Raw genomic sequence first — 15,936 nt, 5'->3', positions numbered from 1 at the left:
AGAGCCCCTTTCATTTGCCAGAGGAGAACCTTCCAGGCTCCTAGTTTGGGGCGCAGAAAGCGCCCGGATCTCTCCTTGCTCTTGACCTGAGCGTCCGTCTCTTTGCTCTCCCCTCTCCGGCCAGGAGGTCCCTACGGGGCTGTCGGGGTGGACCTGGCCTTCGAGAAGCTGCTCTGCCAGATATTTGGGGAAGACTTCATCGCCACCTTCAAGGCCAAGCGCCCGGCGGCCTGGGTTGACCTGACCATCGCTTTCGAGGCCCGGAAGCGGACGGCCGCCCCCCACCGGGCCAACCCGCTCAACATCTCCCTCCCCTTCTCCTTCATCGACTTCTACCGCAAGCACCGAGGGCAGAACGTGGAGACCGCCCTGAAACGCAGCAGGTGGGGGAGAACCAGGGGGGGCATGGGGGCTGGGAGGGAGAGACAGACACAGACAGAGAGAGGGAGGGGCAGGGGAGATGATAGATAGATAGATAGATAGATAGATAGATAGATAGATAGATAGATAGATAGATAGATAGATAGATAGATAGATAGATAGATATGGAAGGATAGAGAGAGGGGGGAGATGATAGATAGATAGATAGATAGATAGATAGATAGATAGATAGATAGATAGATAGATAGATAGATAGATAGAAAGATAGATAGATAGATAGATAGATAGATAGATAGATAGATAGATAGATAGATAGATAGATAGATAGAAGATAGACAGACAGAGACAGAGAGAGATGATGGTAGATAAATAGATAAACAGACAGACAGATAGAAGATAGATACAGTGTAGATAGAAGATAGATATGATAGACAGATAGAAAATAGAGATAGATAGATAGATAGATAGATAGATAGATAGATAGATAGATAGATAGATAGATAGATAGATAGATAGATAGATAGATAGACAGAGACAGAGACAGAGACAGAGACAGAGACAGAGACAGAGAGACCGACCTACGGAATCGGAGCCGTGAAGAAACAGCAGAGCTCACTAGTTTGCATGTTTGTGTTTGTGTGTGTGTGTGTGTATATATATGACTGAGTGAGTGTGGGGAGCTAACTTTGGACCCTCGGACTGCTAGGCCACTGACGGGTTCAAGACCATCACCACCATCTTCCCCTCTGCAGTTCCCCTCAGTCCAGGATGTTACATGCTAACATGAAATAAAACGAGAGACCCTCCCCTTCTCAGCCTTCTGTCTCCCCCCTTGCCTTCCCAGCATGCACTTGGTGAAGTGGTCCTCTCAAGGGATGCTGCGCATGTCTCCCGAGGCCATGAACGATCTCTTCCAGCCCACCGTCAGCCAGATCATCCGGCACATTGGTGAGTCCTCCGGGCCTCCCCTGCTGGGCCTGGGAGGTTGACTCCCACTTCTCTGTTGCAGCCCCTCGAATCCTGGAAGATGGCTACCATGTCTCCCTTGATCCTAGAGTAGACCTACCCAATTCCTGCAACCGTTCTTCATACTCAAGGGCAGAAGTCATCCCATGAGCTAAATCAGAGGTCTCCAACCTTTCTCTGTTGGCAGACCGGACGGAAAGGGAGGGGGAAGCATTTTACATGCATGCGCGCACACATGAACAGGGCCACGAGCACACGCAACACTCGCTAGCACTGCCCGTTTTTGCCACATGGCAGAGCCCCGCTTTTGACGGCCGGTGCCATTTTTGCTACGACAGCAGCGCTAGCGCGAGTGGGAGTGCTGCCACACACGTGCGCACACTGGCCAGCCTGTTCCGTGGCCCGGTGGCCAAGAGGCCACAGCCCAGTAGTGGACCGCGGCCCAGAGGTTGGAGTACCCTAAGCTAAATTACAAAGAAACAGACTCTTTGTATCTCTCTCCTCACGTCCCATCCTGGGCAAATGTCCAGCTTTGCCCCTCAGTTGGACCCAGGCGATCTTCTCCCTTCCTTTCTTCTCCTCCCCATCCCGACTTCTCCTTCCTTCCTTCCTTCCTTCCTTCCTTCCTTCCTTCAGACGACCTCATGAAGAAGCCCGAAGTGAAAGGCATCAAGTTCCTCTTCCTGGTGGGCGGATTCGCCGAGTCAGCCATTTTGCAGCACGCCGTCCAGTCCTCCTTCAGCAGCTCCTGCCGGGTCATCATCCCTCAGGACGTGGGCCTGACCATCCTGAAAGGGGCGGTGCTCTTCGGCCTCGACCCCACCATCGTCCGGGTGAGGCGCTCGCCCTTGACCTATGGCGTGGGGGTCCTGAACAAGTTTGTGGAGGGGAAACACCCCAAGGAGAAGCTGATGGTCAAGGACGGGAAGAACTGGTGCACCGACGTCTTTGAGAAGTTCGTCTCGGTGGACCAGTCGGTGGCCTTGGGCGAAGTGGTGCAGAGGAGCTACTGCCCAGCCCGGGTAGGTCAACGCAAGATCATCATCAACATCTACTGCTGCGCCACCGACGAGGCCGTCTACATCACCGATCCGGGGGTGAGGAAGTGTGGAACCATCAGTCTAGAATTGGAGGAACTGGACGAGTCCAACTCGCCCAAGAAAAACCGGCGGGAGATACGGGCCAGCATGCAGTTTGGCGATACGGAGATCAAGGTGGCAGCCATGGACGTGTGGACCTCCAAGACCGTGCGGGCGTCCATCGACTTCCTCTCCAACTGAGGTCCAGAAGGAGGAGGACTCTGGACTGGCAGAAGAGCCGAGGTGAGGCACCCGTTCTTCTGGGTGAAGTGAGCCACTTGGTGGAGTGGTGGACTCAACTTTTATGGATTCAGTCCAACCATTGGCCAGGTTTTTTTGGGGGGGGGAGTGGGGGGTCCTGAACCTGTCCAAAAATAGCAAGCTGGAACTTATGACAGCCAACGGACAAATGTTGGGATGAATGGGGTTCAAAGTGGGGAATAACAGCTGATCGTTGCCTTGGAACCTAGCTAATCTCTAAAGCAGGGGTCTTCAAACTTGGCCCTTTGATGACTTGTGGACTTCAACTCCCAGAATTCCTCAGCCAGGCACGCGTGCCTGGCTGAGGAATTCTGGGAGTTGAAGTCCACAAGTCATCAAAGGGCCAAGTTTGAAGACCCCTGCTTTGAAGCTCTGGAGAACATCTGAGAACATCTCCCAAGGGGTTCTCCAAGCTGTCATCTGGAACCAGCGGTCTTGGGCATCCTCGGGAGACCAATTATGGGTTTTGGAGCACTAAGTATGTCTATAAAAATGGACGTTCCGATGTAATGACGCATTCTGCCTTCTACTACTTGAGGAGACCTCTTAGCCAGACGGGCGTCAAAAAATATATATACCCATAATGAACGAGGCAAAGTTTCATAGGGAAAACCCAGTTCCACAACTTAACGACAGTTACTCCTTGATTTGCAACTATTCATTTAGCGACCGTCCCAAGTGACGAGGGCACTGAAAAAAGTGACTTAGGATCGGTTTTCACCCTTAACAACCAGTGCAGCATCCCGTGATCAAAACTCGGGACGCTTGGCAACTGGTTCATATTTATGACGGTCGCAGCGTCCCGGGGTCAGGTGATCCCTTCTTGAGACTTTCCGACAAGCAAAGTCAAGGGGGGAAGCCAATTCTTATTCCTCTCCTCTTCCTCTCCACAAACCCCCCTCCCTTCTAGCACTGATGATGTTACCCAGTTGGGCCATGAAACATCTGCAAGGAAACCAGCCAGCTCAGAGAGCACTAAGGGCCCCACTGTTGTTCTTCTTCCTCCTCTTCTTTTCTTCCTTCTTCTTTTCTCCTCTTCTTCCTTCTTCCTTTTTTTCTCTTCTCCTTTTTTCTCCTTCTTCTTCCTTCTCTTCTCCTTCTTCCTCTTCCTCTTCCTCCTCCTCCTCCTCCTCCTCCTCCTCTTCTTCTTCTTCTTCTTCTTCTTCTTCTTCTTCTTCTTCTTCTTCTTCTTCTTCTTCTTCTTCTTCTTCTTCTTCTTCTTCTTCTTCTTCTTCTTCTTCTTCTTCTTCTTCTTCTTCTTCTTCTTCTTCTTTCTCCTCCTCCAATGCCCTCCCTTCTAGCACTGATAATCTTACCTAGTTGGGTCATGAAATGCTTGCAAGAAAATCACCAAGCGTAGAGTACCAAGGACCCCACAGTCCTCTTCCTCCTCCCCCTCCTCCTCTCTGCAAACTCCCTTCTAGCACTGATGAAGTTACCTAGTTGGGTCATGAAACGTCTGCAAGGAAACCACCCAGCTCAGAGAGCACTAAGGACCCCACAGTTGTTGTTGTCATCTTCTTCGTCCTCCTCCTCTCCCCACTCCCTTCTAGCACTGATGTTACCTAGTTGGGTAATGAAATGTCTGCAAAAAGATCACCCAACTCAGAAAGCACCAAGGACCCCATAGTTCTTTTCCTCCTCCTCCTCCTCTCCTTCCACTCCGCAACCCCTCCTCCCTTCTAACACTGATGATGTCACCTAGTTGGGCCACAAAACGTCTGCAAGAAAACCACCCAACTCAGAGACCATCAAGGACCGCACAGTCCTCCTCTTCCTCCCTTTTCTTCTTCCTTCTCATCCTTCCCTTCCTCCTCCTCCATTCTAGCACCGATGATGTTACCTAGTTTGGTAATGAAATGTCTGCAAGGAAACCACCAAACTCAGGGCACCAAGGACCCCACAGTCCTCCTCTTCCTCCTGCTCCTGCTCGCAAACCGCCCTCCCTTCTAGCACTGATGATGTTACCCAGCTGGGTGATGAAATGTCTGCAAGAAAACCCCCCAGCTCAGAGAGCACCAGGGACCCCAGAGGACCCCTCCACCCAAAGGGGAAGCTGGCCCAAGGGCTTTAGGTTTGCCTCCCAACTACAAACACATAAGCTCGGTGGTCCTCAGAAAAAAAGCGGCAAGAAACGTGTGTGTGTGTGTGTGTGTTTAATGCAACCAGAAACTTAAGTCTTCAGATTGAACCAGGGAAGCAAACAGAATGGAGAAAAATTCCTTATGAAGGAAGAAAAGAACAAGGATGAGTCTTCACATCAGAAGTCAAAACTACTTTTCTTTTTTTCTTTCTTTCTTTCTTTCTCTTCCTTCCTTCCTTTTTCTTTCCTTTCTCCCCTCCTCACCAGAGATCAGAAGAACAGAGGTAGCTTATTTTTTCAACTGAAATTTATTATCTTTTTTTCAGAGAATGTTTGCTTAAAAAAACGACAACAACAAAGACACCCCAAACACAGGTTTTCTTATAGGGGTGTGTGTGTGTGCATGTGGGTGTTTTATACATAGGCACATAAAACCCATTGGTTTCTTCCACGAAGCCCACCACATCCCTGCTGTGTACCCCACGAGCTTTTTCACAAAGAGGGAGCTTATACTGGGGAGGGGGTGCAAGGGGCGGGCAAGGGGGCTGGCTGGGGAATTCTGGGAGTTGAAGTCCAGCCCTCTTAAAGTCCCCACGCTCGAGAAACGCTGCCCTAGATAACTCAAGGAATGGGACTTTGCGCTCCAGGGGTGACATTTCCACGGAGAAACCAAAAACCACCTAACTGCAAAAAAAAATCTTCCCTTGCATTATCTCCTAAACCAGTGTTTCTCAAACCTTGACAATTTTAAGGCATGTGGACTTCAACTCCCAGAATTCCACAGCCAGCATTGCTGGCTGTGGAATTCTGGGAGTTGAAGTCCACATGCCTTAAAATTGTCAAGGTTGAGAAACACTGTAAAACAGCAACACAACAGTTTGCCTTTTGAAGGGGAAAAAAAAACCACCTTCCTAGGCCAACCGAACTCGGAAGGAGGGGCGTGGTGGGAGGGGAAGGGGTTGCATCGCAACGGGGCCACGGCGACACCGATCCTTGTAGCCAAGGGGGAAACTGAGGGAGTCTGGTTCAAATGAAATGGGGGAATCTTTGCAAAAAGCTGAGAAGGCTTGGGGGGGGGTGTTTCTTCCTGAGTGGGGTTTCAGAAGAGGGAGGACGGGGGGGGGGGGAAAGAGGGGGACCCCCAACCCCAGAAAACCAGATTGTCTGCAGGGGTCCCCAGGAATTGTCAGTCTCACACTTAACCTAAAAGCCTCTTAAAACACAGAGTTTGCAACAATGATAAAACCTTTGCAGCCTTTTAGCACTAAACAGCTGTTTTGGGGCAGCAGCCAGGAGTAGCTAACCCAACTTCAGCAAAAACAACCCATAATTTCTTACCCCACCGTCCAAAACAGCTTTTCAGGGCACCTTCCAACAAGCTAAAAGAAGCTTTGGTTTTTTTTTAAACAGCAGCATCCTCTAAAACAGGAGTCCCCAACCTATGGTCCACAGCCCAGTACCGGGCCGCGGCCTGTTCGCCACCGGACCCCGCCCCATTCGCGGTGGCACTGCTGCATGGGCACCAGCGACCCCATTTGCGGGCACCGGCGGCCCGTTTGCGTGTGCATGCGCACACCAGCACTGCTGTTGTGCGTGCGCCCATTTGTGCATGCGTGCATGGAGTCGCGTGTGTACACATTTCCCTTCCGGAAAGGTTGGGAAACGCTGCTCTAAAGGATCTATCGCAACTCGCCCTGGCCCACTCACTGCAGCCAACTTGCGACACGCAACTGACCAGGGAGCCATTTCGGCACGGCCAGCTCGGCACGGCCAGCAGACTTATGCGCTGTTATTAAAGAAATAAACAGAATCGTTCAAGAAAGGATGGCCGGAGGAGGGACAACGTAAAAGGTGAATGAGAAAAATTAAAATCATCTCTAAAACTATTTTTTAAAAAATAAAGTGAATTCTGGAATTGTTCCGTGGCGAGTTGGCTTCGACGAGTTGCCCAATCCCGCCTCTAAACCAGCGGTCCCCAACCTTTCCCGGAACGGCAGGAGGGGGAGATGGTTCCGTGCGAGCGGCAGGTGCACGCATGAACACGGGTGTTTCTGCAAGCAGCGGGTGCGTGCAGCTGCCGCTCACGCAAATGGAGCTGCGTATGAGCACGCGCTCGCCCGCTGCTTGCATGGCTCGGTTCCGAACAGGCCGCAGTCCGGGGGTTGCGGACCCCTGCTCTAAACGGTAAAACATCCGGTCAGCTGGCTTTTCCCTCCGTTTTGCAAACCACACAGTTGCAGAAAACCCTAAAATTCGAAACAAAAAACAGCACGGCTGAATTCAAGGAGCGTTACGGCCGTCGGACGGGGCTCGCTCTGAGCCGCACCACCCACGGAACGGAGGTTGCAGAACTGGATCCGCGCTCCTGAGCGTCCAAAGCATGACCTACAAGAGGTTTAATTGTAGATGTAACGGTGGGGGGGTGGTAGACAGGAGAAAAGCTCAGCCCCACAAGACGAGCGCCATCGGACCGGCACATCACAAGAGCACTTGAACCTGGCAGCCAGCGGGCAGCGAAGATGGCGTTATTTTTTTATTTCAAGCTTAACCGGAAAATATATATATATATGTGTGTGTATATATATATTTATATATATATCTATATAGGTAGAGAACCCCGGGAAGGTGCTGGAGTCTGCAGTAGGAAGAGGGCGCATCCTGGTTAGTCAAAGCCCTGCCACTCGCTTTGCTCCGAGTCGTATTCCACTTCGGCTCCGATGCACTTCACGCCTTCCAGGAGCATCGGTGTGCCATGGTGTCGGTCTGCAAGACAAGGGAACAGCGCATGTGTGAAGTGGAGGGGAAACGGGCAGAGAACCGTGTGTGTGTGTGTGTGTGTGTGAGGCCAGTGCAGCTGGCAAGCCGGGGCAGAGACCTACTTCTGCTCAACGAGATCTCTTCTCTGCAAGCATCCCCAGGTGGACAGCCCCCGGGTTGTGGACCGGAACCAGGCCGCGGCATGCCAGCAACCGGAATGCACAAACAAGGAAAGCCCCATCCACGGGATGCAGGCAGCACACGAAACCACGCCCCCCTTCGGTCCATGGGAAAACCTCTTTCCACGGAACCGGTCCCTGGTGCCCAAAAGATTGGGGGTGGCTGTTTTATGGTGTGCCTTAAAGCTTAACCACGCCCCAGTGCCTTGTCTCCTGTCTGTATCCATATCAGGATAGAGCTGGAAGGGACCTTGGAGGTCTTCTAGTCCAGCCCCCTGCTCAAGCAGGAGACCCTATACCAGAGGTAGGCAACCTTGGCTCTTTTGTGACTCGTGGACGTCAACTCCCAAAATTCCTGAGCCAGCCATGCTGAGGGGAAAGGGAGAGGTTTCCAAGCTCAGCCATGCTGGCTCAGGAATTCTGGGAGTTGAAGTCCACGAGTCATGAAGGGAGCCATAGTTTCCCCATGCCGGCTCAGGAATTCTAGGAGTTGAAGTCCACGAGTCATAAAAGAGCCAAGGTTGCCTACCCCTGCTATATCCCATTTGAGACAAGTGGCTGTCCAGTCTCTTCTTAAAAGCCCCCAGTGATGGAGCACCCACAACTTCTGGAGGAAACCGTTCTGCTGATTATTTGTCCCGTCAGGAAAGTTCTAGATTGCTTCTCTCCTTGATGGGTTTCTATCCGTTGCTTCTTGTCCTGCCTTCAGGGGCTTTGGACAATAAGTGGACCCCCTCCTCTTCTTTGTGGCAGCCCCTCAAATACTGGACTACTCCTATCATGTCCCCCCCCCCCGGTCCTTTCTTTTCTCTAGACTGGCCATACCCAAGTCCTGCAGACGTTCTTCGTATGTTTTACTCTCCAGGCCTTTGATCGTCCTAGTTGCTCTTCTCTGCACTCTTTGCAGAGTCTCAACATCTCCTTTTAAGCTTGACATTGAGGGCTTCAGATCGCATCACCTTCAGCTTGGCAGATTAATTCAACCCCAGAGATGTGTTCAAAGACACCCGCAGGCCGAGTTTAATTTCCTGGGCATTGTCGCCTCTTGGCGACAACAGGATATTAAACCAGGCCCTTCGGAGGCGCAGAGAGGCAGGAAAGTGAAGGGAGGGAGGGAGGGAGGGGAGGGGATGCCCAACCTGGGTGCAAGAACAGGCAGACCCTTACCCATCACCCGGGCTTGCACGACGACTTTGATGCTGGCACTCTGGTTAGTCTCGCTGCAAAGGACCATCTCTTCGTGCAGGACGCCTTCCTTGTGGGCCACGTACTCGCAACTGACCCTGTAGCCTGGGAGACAAAGAGAGGGCGACCCCCTCCCATCAAAGGACCCTCCAAAGAGCAACTGGGGGAACTCGGAGAGGCAGGAGTTGCAAAATGCCCCCTCCCCCCCAAAAAAGTCTTTAAAAGGAGAAAGAGAAGCGCAGAAGAGGGAAAAATGTTACGAGACGACTGTCAGGAGGGAAAGGCCACGTCCAGCTGTGAAGGTTCAATGGAAGGGTTTTTTGTTGCTTAAAGCCTCTGTGCAGGAATCTTCCCAACTCATGTTAACATGTGCTAAGAGAAAGATAAGGGTCCACAGAATTCTGGGGTGTGTGTGTATTGAACTTAATTCGCTTGTGGCTACGTAGGGATTCTAGGCTGACTCCACTTTTGACTCCACCCCCCTGGATTCTGATCCCTTATCTTCCTTCCTTCCTTCCTTCCCCTCCCTCCTTCCCTTGTTCCTCTCATTCCCATCTTGTCAAGCGTGAAGGACCAATTAAACTGATTTATTGTTTAAAGCCTCTGCCCAGGAAACCTCTCAACTCATGTTAACACAGGTTAAGAGTAAGATAAGGGCCAACAGAATTGGGGAGGGGGGACTTAATTCACTTGTGGCTATGTAGGGATTCCAGAGGCAAGTCATTCCACTGGTTACTTGTCCTCACTCTTAGGAAGTTTCTCCTTAGTTCCAGGTTGCTTCTCTCCTTGATTGGTTTCCATCCGTTGCTTCTTGTCCTGCCTTCAGGCGCCTTGGAGAAGAGCTTGACTCCCTCTTCTTTGGGGCAGCCCCTGAGATACTGGAAGGCTGCTATTATGTCTCCCCTGGTCCTTTTTTCATTAGACTAGGCCAGGGGTAGGCAACCTTGGCTCTTTTATGACTGGTGGACTTCAACTCCCAGAATTCCTGAGCCAGCCATGCTGAGGGGAAAGGGAGAGGTTTCCAAGCTGAGCCATGCTGGCTCAGGAATTCTGGAAGTTGAAGTCCACGAGTCATGAGGGGGCCTAGGCCTAGGCCAGAGATAGGCAACCTTGGCTCTTTTATGACTGGTGGACTTCAACTCCCAGAATTCCTGAGCTAGCCATGCTGAGGGGAAAGAGAGGTTTCCAAGCTGAGCTATGCTGGCTCAGGAATTCTGGGAGTTGAAGTCCACCAGTCATGAGGGGGCCATAGTTCTCCCATGCTGGCTCAGGAATTCTGGGAGTTGAAGTCCACCAGTCATGAGGGGGCCATAGTTCTCCCATGCTGGCTCAGGAATTCTGGGAGTTGAAGTCCACCAGTCATAAAAGAGCCAAGACTTACCGGCCTAATCTTACCCAATTCCTGCAAACATTCTTCATATGTTTTGGCCTCCAATCCCCTGATCTTCTTTGTTGCTCTTCTCTGCACTCTTTCCAGAGTCTCAACATCTTTTTTTTTTAACATCGTGGCGACCAAAACGGGATGCAGGATTCCAAGTCTGGCCTTACCCAGGCGTTATAAAGCGGAATGAACGCTTTCTTCTCCAAAAGCCGAGAGAACGTACCTTCAGATACCGGGGCGATGTTGGTCACCTTGAGATGCAGGTTCGAGAGGGGTGCCGGGCAAATGTCCTTCCCCAGGACCTGCACAAAAGGCAGGACGAACGTGATTTCGTATTTGTGCAGGACCTTGAGGAAGCCGACCTGATGGGAGAAGCAAAATCAGATCCCAGGCCAGGATTTGACGGCGGACAAGTGATCAAGAAAAGGCAGAGGATTCTTAAAGCGAAACATAAAAGATCAAATAATCAAAGGAGGATGAAAAACCTGGCAAATAAATCAGACAGACAATTAAAAAAAGGGGGAAAAAATAGTTCAGCCCAGCCCCTTTTTTTGCATACAATTCCATCTTTTGCTCCACGGTTTTCTGCCCCCCCCCTGAATTTAGCAACCCCTTATTATTATTATTATTATTATTATTATTATTATTATTATTATTATTATTATTATTTATTGGATTTATATACCGCCCTATCTCCCTTACGGGACTCAGGGCGGTGAACAGGCGATAATAAAAACCACGATAAATATACACAAGTGGTTTCTTAGCTGAGCTGAGTCACGCAGAGAGAAGAGGCATCCGTGCACAAGTCTTTTCTTGTATTTATTCCACTTTTATCTAGCTGCCTCTCTCGGCTTCTCGTAAAAGATTACTGGGCGACACGCAGCCTGCAGAATAAGCCAGAGAGGGGGGGGAAAAAATCCTCCGGGGAGAACATGAGGTTCTCTCTCTAGAATATTTCCAGGAATCATCGGAAGGTAAAATATTTCAGAAAATGTCAGAAAACAGCCACTGCAAGAAGCCCAGGGGTCTCCAACCTTGGCCACTTTAAGACTTGTGGACTTCAACTCCCAGAATTCCTCAGCCAGCATGGGGGAACTATGGCCCCTTCATGACTCGCGGACTTCAACTCCCAGAATTCCTGAGCCAGCCATGCTGAGGGGAAAGGGAGAGGTTTCCAAGCTGAGCCATGCTGGCTCAGGAATTCTGGGAGTTGAAGTCCACCAGTCACGAAGGGGCCTAGGCCTAGGCCAGGGGTAGGCAACCTCGGCTCTTTTACGACTCATGGACTTCAACTCCCAGAATTCCTGAGCCAGCCATGCTGAGGGGAAAGGGAGAAGTTTCCAAGCTGAGCCAGGCTGGCTCAGGAATTCTGGGAGTTGAAGTCCACGAGTCATGAAGGGGCCAAAGTTTTCCCTATGCTGGCTGAGGAATTCTGGGAGTTGAAGTCCACGAGTCATGAGGGGGCCTAGGCCAGAGGTAGGCCACCTTGGCTCTTTTATGACTCGTGGACTTCAACTCCCAGAATTCCTGAGCCAGCCACGCTGAGGGGAAAGGTTTCCAAGCTGAGCCATGCTGGCTCAGGAATTCTGGGAGTTGAAGTCCACGAGTCATGAGGGGGCCTAGGCCCTAGGCCCTAGGCCAGGGGTAGGCAACCTTGGCTCTTTTATGACTGGTGGACTGTAACTCCCAGAATTCCTGAGCCAGCATGGCTCAGCTTGGAAACCTCTCCCTTTCCCCTCAGCATGGCTGGCTCAGGAATTCTGGGAGTTGAAGTCCACAAGTCTTAAAGTGGCCATGGTTGGGGACCTCTACTGTAAGGCAGCGTTTCTCAACCTGGACCACTTTTAAGTCATGTGGACTTCAACTCCCAGAATCCCCCAGCCAGCCAATTCTGGTCATTAAGTAGAGGACTGCCTGTATGCCAAAGAAGACTTCCATCATCCAGGCCAAAGGTGTCTTAAAAGGTTGAATCACGGCCACTGGACCAAACCTGGTTATAATCTGAGCGGCTTCTCTGGAAGGTGTTTGCGACTGTAAACGGAAATTGGACCTGACATCGTTGTAACCCTCATTCTGATGCTGCTTGGCCTCAGCGCGGATCAAATATTATAAATGCAGACACTTTCAAATCACTCAAGGACATCGACCCAGATGTGGCTTCTCTGTAATGTGTTTAATCCCATTACGGGCCCACGTCTACGCGGAGAAATACGGCTCTGGAAGGACTCAATTTTAAATGGGCTATTGTGTCATAAATCTATACTGGCAAAATTGAGCCGGCGGTGTTTTTTTTCTTCAAAATCCCACGAGGGAGACAGAGAAAATGAGAATTCAGTTACAGCGTGCTGTAATTCAGTTCCAGGCAACATCTGAAGTCAGCCCTGATCAATTTGTCTGATATTCTCGATCAACTCTGACAAAGAATTAAAATTTAAATTGGTTAACTTAGATCACTTTCCCCCAACACCCCTGTTTTAAGAGTAATCATTTTGAAGGACGGCTGCCAATTAATAGAATAGGATAGGATAATAGAAATAGAAATAGAAATAAGAATAGGAATGAAATAGAATAAAGAAATAATAGAATAGAATAAGGAATAGGAACGGAATAATAATAATAATAATAATAATAATAATAATAATAATAATAATAATAATAATAATAATAATAATAATAATAATAATAATAATAATAATAAAGTTGGAAGGGACCTATACTATAGGGTTTCCTGCCTGAGCAGGACTGGAGAAGATAACAAAATACAAAGACCTACAAATAGAAATAGAAAGACTGTGGCAAAAGCAAGCAAAGGTAGTACCAATAGTAATAGGTGCCTTGGGTGCAATCCCAAAACAACTGGAGCTCCACTTGGACACCATCATCGGCATTGACAAATTCGCCATCAGTCAATTGCAAAAGGCGGCCTTACTAGGAACGGCTTCCATCCTGCGACGAGATCTGTAATACCATCAAACATCCACATCTGCCTATCCCAGGTCCTTCGGAAGGACTCGATAGGTAGACAAAATGCCAAATCCAGTCTGAACATCTGGCTGACTGTGCAATGATCCATAATAATAATAATAATAATAATAATAATAATAATAATAATAATAATAATAATAATAATAATAATAAAGTTGGAAGGGACCTATACTATAAGGTTTCCTGCCTGAGTAAGGGGTTGGACTAGATGACCTCCACGGTCCCTTCCAACTTTTATTATTATTACTATTATTACTATTATTACTATTATTACTATTATTACTATTATTACTATTTTTACTATTTTTACTATTATTACTATTACTATTATTATTATTATTATTATTACTATTATTATAGGCTGGCTCAACAATCCTTCAATATTGTCCTCGACTCCACGCTGAGCATCACGCCACACACGGCGAAGAATTGTTCAAGCACAGAAATAAAAGCCCATTTTAGAAACGGCTGGCTAGCAACACAAGGCACTATAATGGGTTCCGGCAGGGCTGCGTTCATTAAATTACAAGGATTCTGCTTTGCAGAAAAAAAAAGGAAAGGAAGGAGGCCAAGAAAACAAGCCATTTATTCAGTCGGGAGAGAAAAACAGATTTTAAAAAAGAAAAAAAAAAGCCAGACACCTCGACAACTTTACTCTGCAAATCTCTTCCCTCCCTCCCTCAAGCACAAATTGGATGTCAAAGACCTGGAGACAGGAGGAAACGAAGGCTTGCAAGGTTCTACATTTAGGCAAGAAAAACCAATTGCACAAGTACAGCATAGGTGGCACCTTGCTCAATAGTAGTAACTGTGAGAGGGACCTCGGAGTCCTAGTGGACAATCACCTAAATATGAGCCAGCCGTGTGCGGCACCTGCCAAAAAGGCCAACACAGTGCTAGGCTGCATTAACAGAGGGATAGAATCAAGATCACGTGAAGTGTTAATACCACTTTACAAGGCCTTGGTAAGGCCACACTTGGAATACTGCATCCAGTTTTGGTCACCACGATGTAAAAAAGATGTTGAGACTCTAGAAAGAGTACAGAGAAGAGCAACAAAGATGATCAGGGGATTGGAGGCGAAAACATATAAGGAACGGTTGCTGGAATTGGGTAGGTCTAGTTTAACGAAGAGAAGGACGAGGGGGGACATGATAGCAGTCTTTCAATATCTCAGGGGCTGCCCCAAAGAAGAGGGAGTCAAGCTATTCTCCAAAGCCCCTGAAGGCAGGACAAGAAGCAACGGGTGGAAACTGATCAAGGAGAGAAGCAACCTAGAACTAAGGAGAAACTTCCTGACAGTGAGAACAATGAACCAGTGGAACAACCTGCCTCCAGAAGCGGTGAATGCTCCAACACTGGAAGTTTTTAAGAAGAGACTGGACAGCCATTTGTCCGAAATGGTATAGGGTTTCCTGCCTGAGCAGGGGGTTGGACTAGATGACCTTCAAGGTCCCTTCCAACTTTACTTTACTATTACTATTACTTGTCAACCAAAAGGCAGGCGTGCTTCAAAAACAATGTCGGAAATTTAGGAAAACCGACTAAGGGGTCCAGATGGATTTGGAAATAAAGATTGTGAACTTATTTACAAGAATCCGTCCCGTGGGAAAATGTGGTTCTGGATTCTTTTTAAAAAAAACACACCAACAACGTTGTAAAGATTTTGAAATCAATTCTTCCCATGGGAAAATTCTTTTGTTCGGGGGAAAAAAACATTTTTAAGATGGGACTTTGAAAGCTGGGTGTTTGATGGAACCGGAAACAACGATAAAGAATTTAAGTCAGGGAGAAGAACACTTGAACTCAACCCCATTAATACGGAATGGAGCAAAATGCTCTAATTTTGGATGCAACGAAGGCGACTGGGGAACGACGCACTCAGAAATTGCTTCTGAGACTGTCTGCTGTTATTGTAGACAATGTGGATTTGAAAAGAGGTTACGGAAGAGAAAGAAACTTAGCCCCAGATGGGGATTAGAAAGTGGATTTTAAAATGATAACCTAGATGAACGACATGGGAAAAGATGTTACATGGGATATACAAATGGAACTGCCCGATGTCTTCACAATTATAAGAGGGGTATACAAATCACAACACCAGAACTTAGATAGCTTTCTTATTTGGGGTCTACAGGAAGAGAACCGGCTGGGGAATTCTGGGAGTTGAAGTCCACCCATCTTTAAGACTCGTGGACTTCAACTCCCATAATCCCCCAGCCAGCCATGATTTAACGCAAGAGCGTCCAACCTTGGCCCCTTTAAGACTCGTGGACTTCAACTCCCATAATCCCCCAGCCAGCCATGATTTAACGCAAGGGCATCCAACCTTGGCCCCTTTAAGACTCGTGGACTTCATCTCCCAGAATCCCCCAGCCAGCCATGATTTAACGCAAGAACGTCCAACCTTGGCCCCTTTAAGACTTGTGGACTTCAACTCCCAGAATTCCCCAGCTATTATGGTCTAACGCAAGTGTGTCCAACCTTGGCCCCTTTAAGACTCGTGGACTTCAACTCCCAGAATTCCCCAGCTATTATGGTCTAATGCAAGGGCGTCCAACCTTGGCCCCTTTAAGACTCGTGGATTTCATCTCCCAGAATCCCCCAGCCAGCCATGATTTAACACAAGGGCGTCCAACCTTGGCCCCTTTAAGACTCGTGGACTTCAACTCCCAG

The 15,936-nt window shown here is 48.8% G+C and overlaps 2 protein-coding genes across 2 annotated transcripts in view; one reads left to right on the top strand and one right to left on the bottom strand.

Moving 5' to 3' along the window:
• HSPA12B (heat shock protein family A (Hsp70) member 12B) overlaps positions 1–2,627 on the top strand; it is a gene marked incomplete at its 5' end in the record, with an annotated part of 19,624 nt that extends 16,997 nt beyond the window's left edge. The window contains 3 exons of the mRNA XM_015827261.1: positions 125–383; positions 1,226–1,329; positions 1,984–2,627. Of these exons, the coding sequence (XP_015682747.1) occupies positions 125–383; positions 1,226–1,329; positions 1,984–2,627 (1,007 nt within the window). The remainder of the gene's footprint in view (positions 1–124; positions 384–1,225; positions 1,330–1,983) is intronic.
• Positions 2,628–7,367: 4,740 nt separating this feature from the next.
• Positions 7,368–15,936, bottom strand: part of CUNH20orf27 (chromosome unknown C20orf27 homolog) — a 13,780-nt gene continuing 5,211 nt past the window's right edge. The window contains exons 4-6 of the mRNA XM_015827260.1: positions 10,496–10,634; positions 8,874–8,996; positions 7,368–7,533 (exon numbers count right to left, since the gene is read on the bottom strand). Coding sequence (XP_015682746.1) covers positions 7,433–7,533; positions 8,874–8,996; positions 10,496–10,634 — 363 coding nt within the window. The 3' untranslated portion in view covers positions 7,368–7,432. The remainder of the gene's footprint in view (positions 7,534–8,873; positions 8,997–10,495; positions 10,635–15,936) is intronic.

This window comes from Protobothrops mucrosquamatus, unplaced genomic scaffold (assembly GCF_001527695.2).
Source record: "Protobothrops mucrosquamatus isolate PMUCROS unplaced genomic scaffold, P.Mucros_1.0 scaffold3583, whole genome shotgun sequence".
Classification (NCBI taxonomy): domain Eukaryota; kingdom Metazoa; phylum Chordata; class Lepidosauria; order Squamata; family Viperidae; genus Protobothrops; species Protobothrops mucrosquamatus.
Note: the sequence above shows the minus strand (reverse complement) of the source record. Positions and strands in the feature narration are given on the sequence as shown.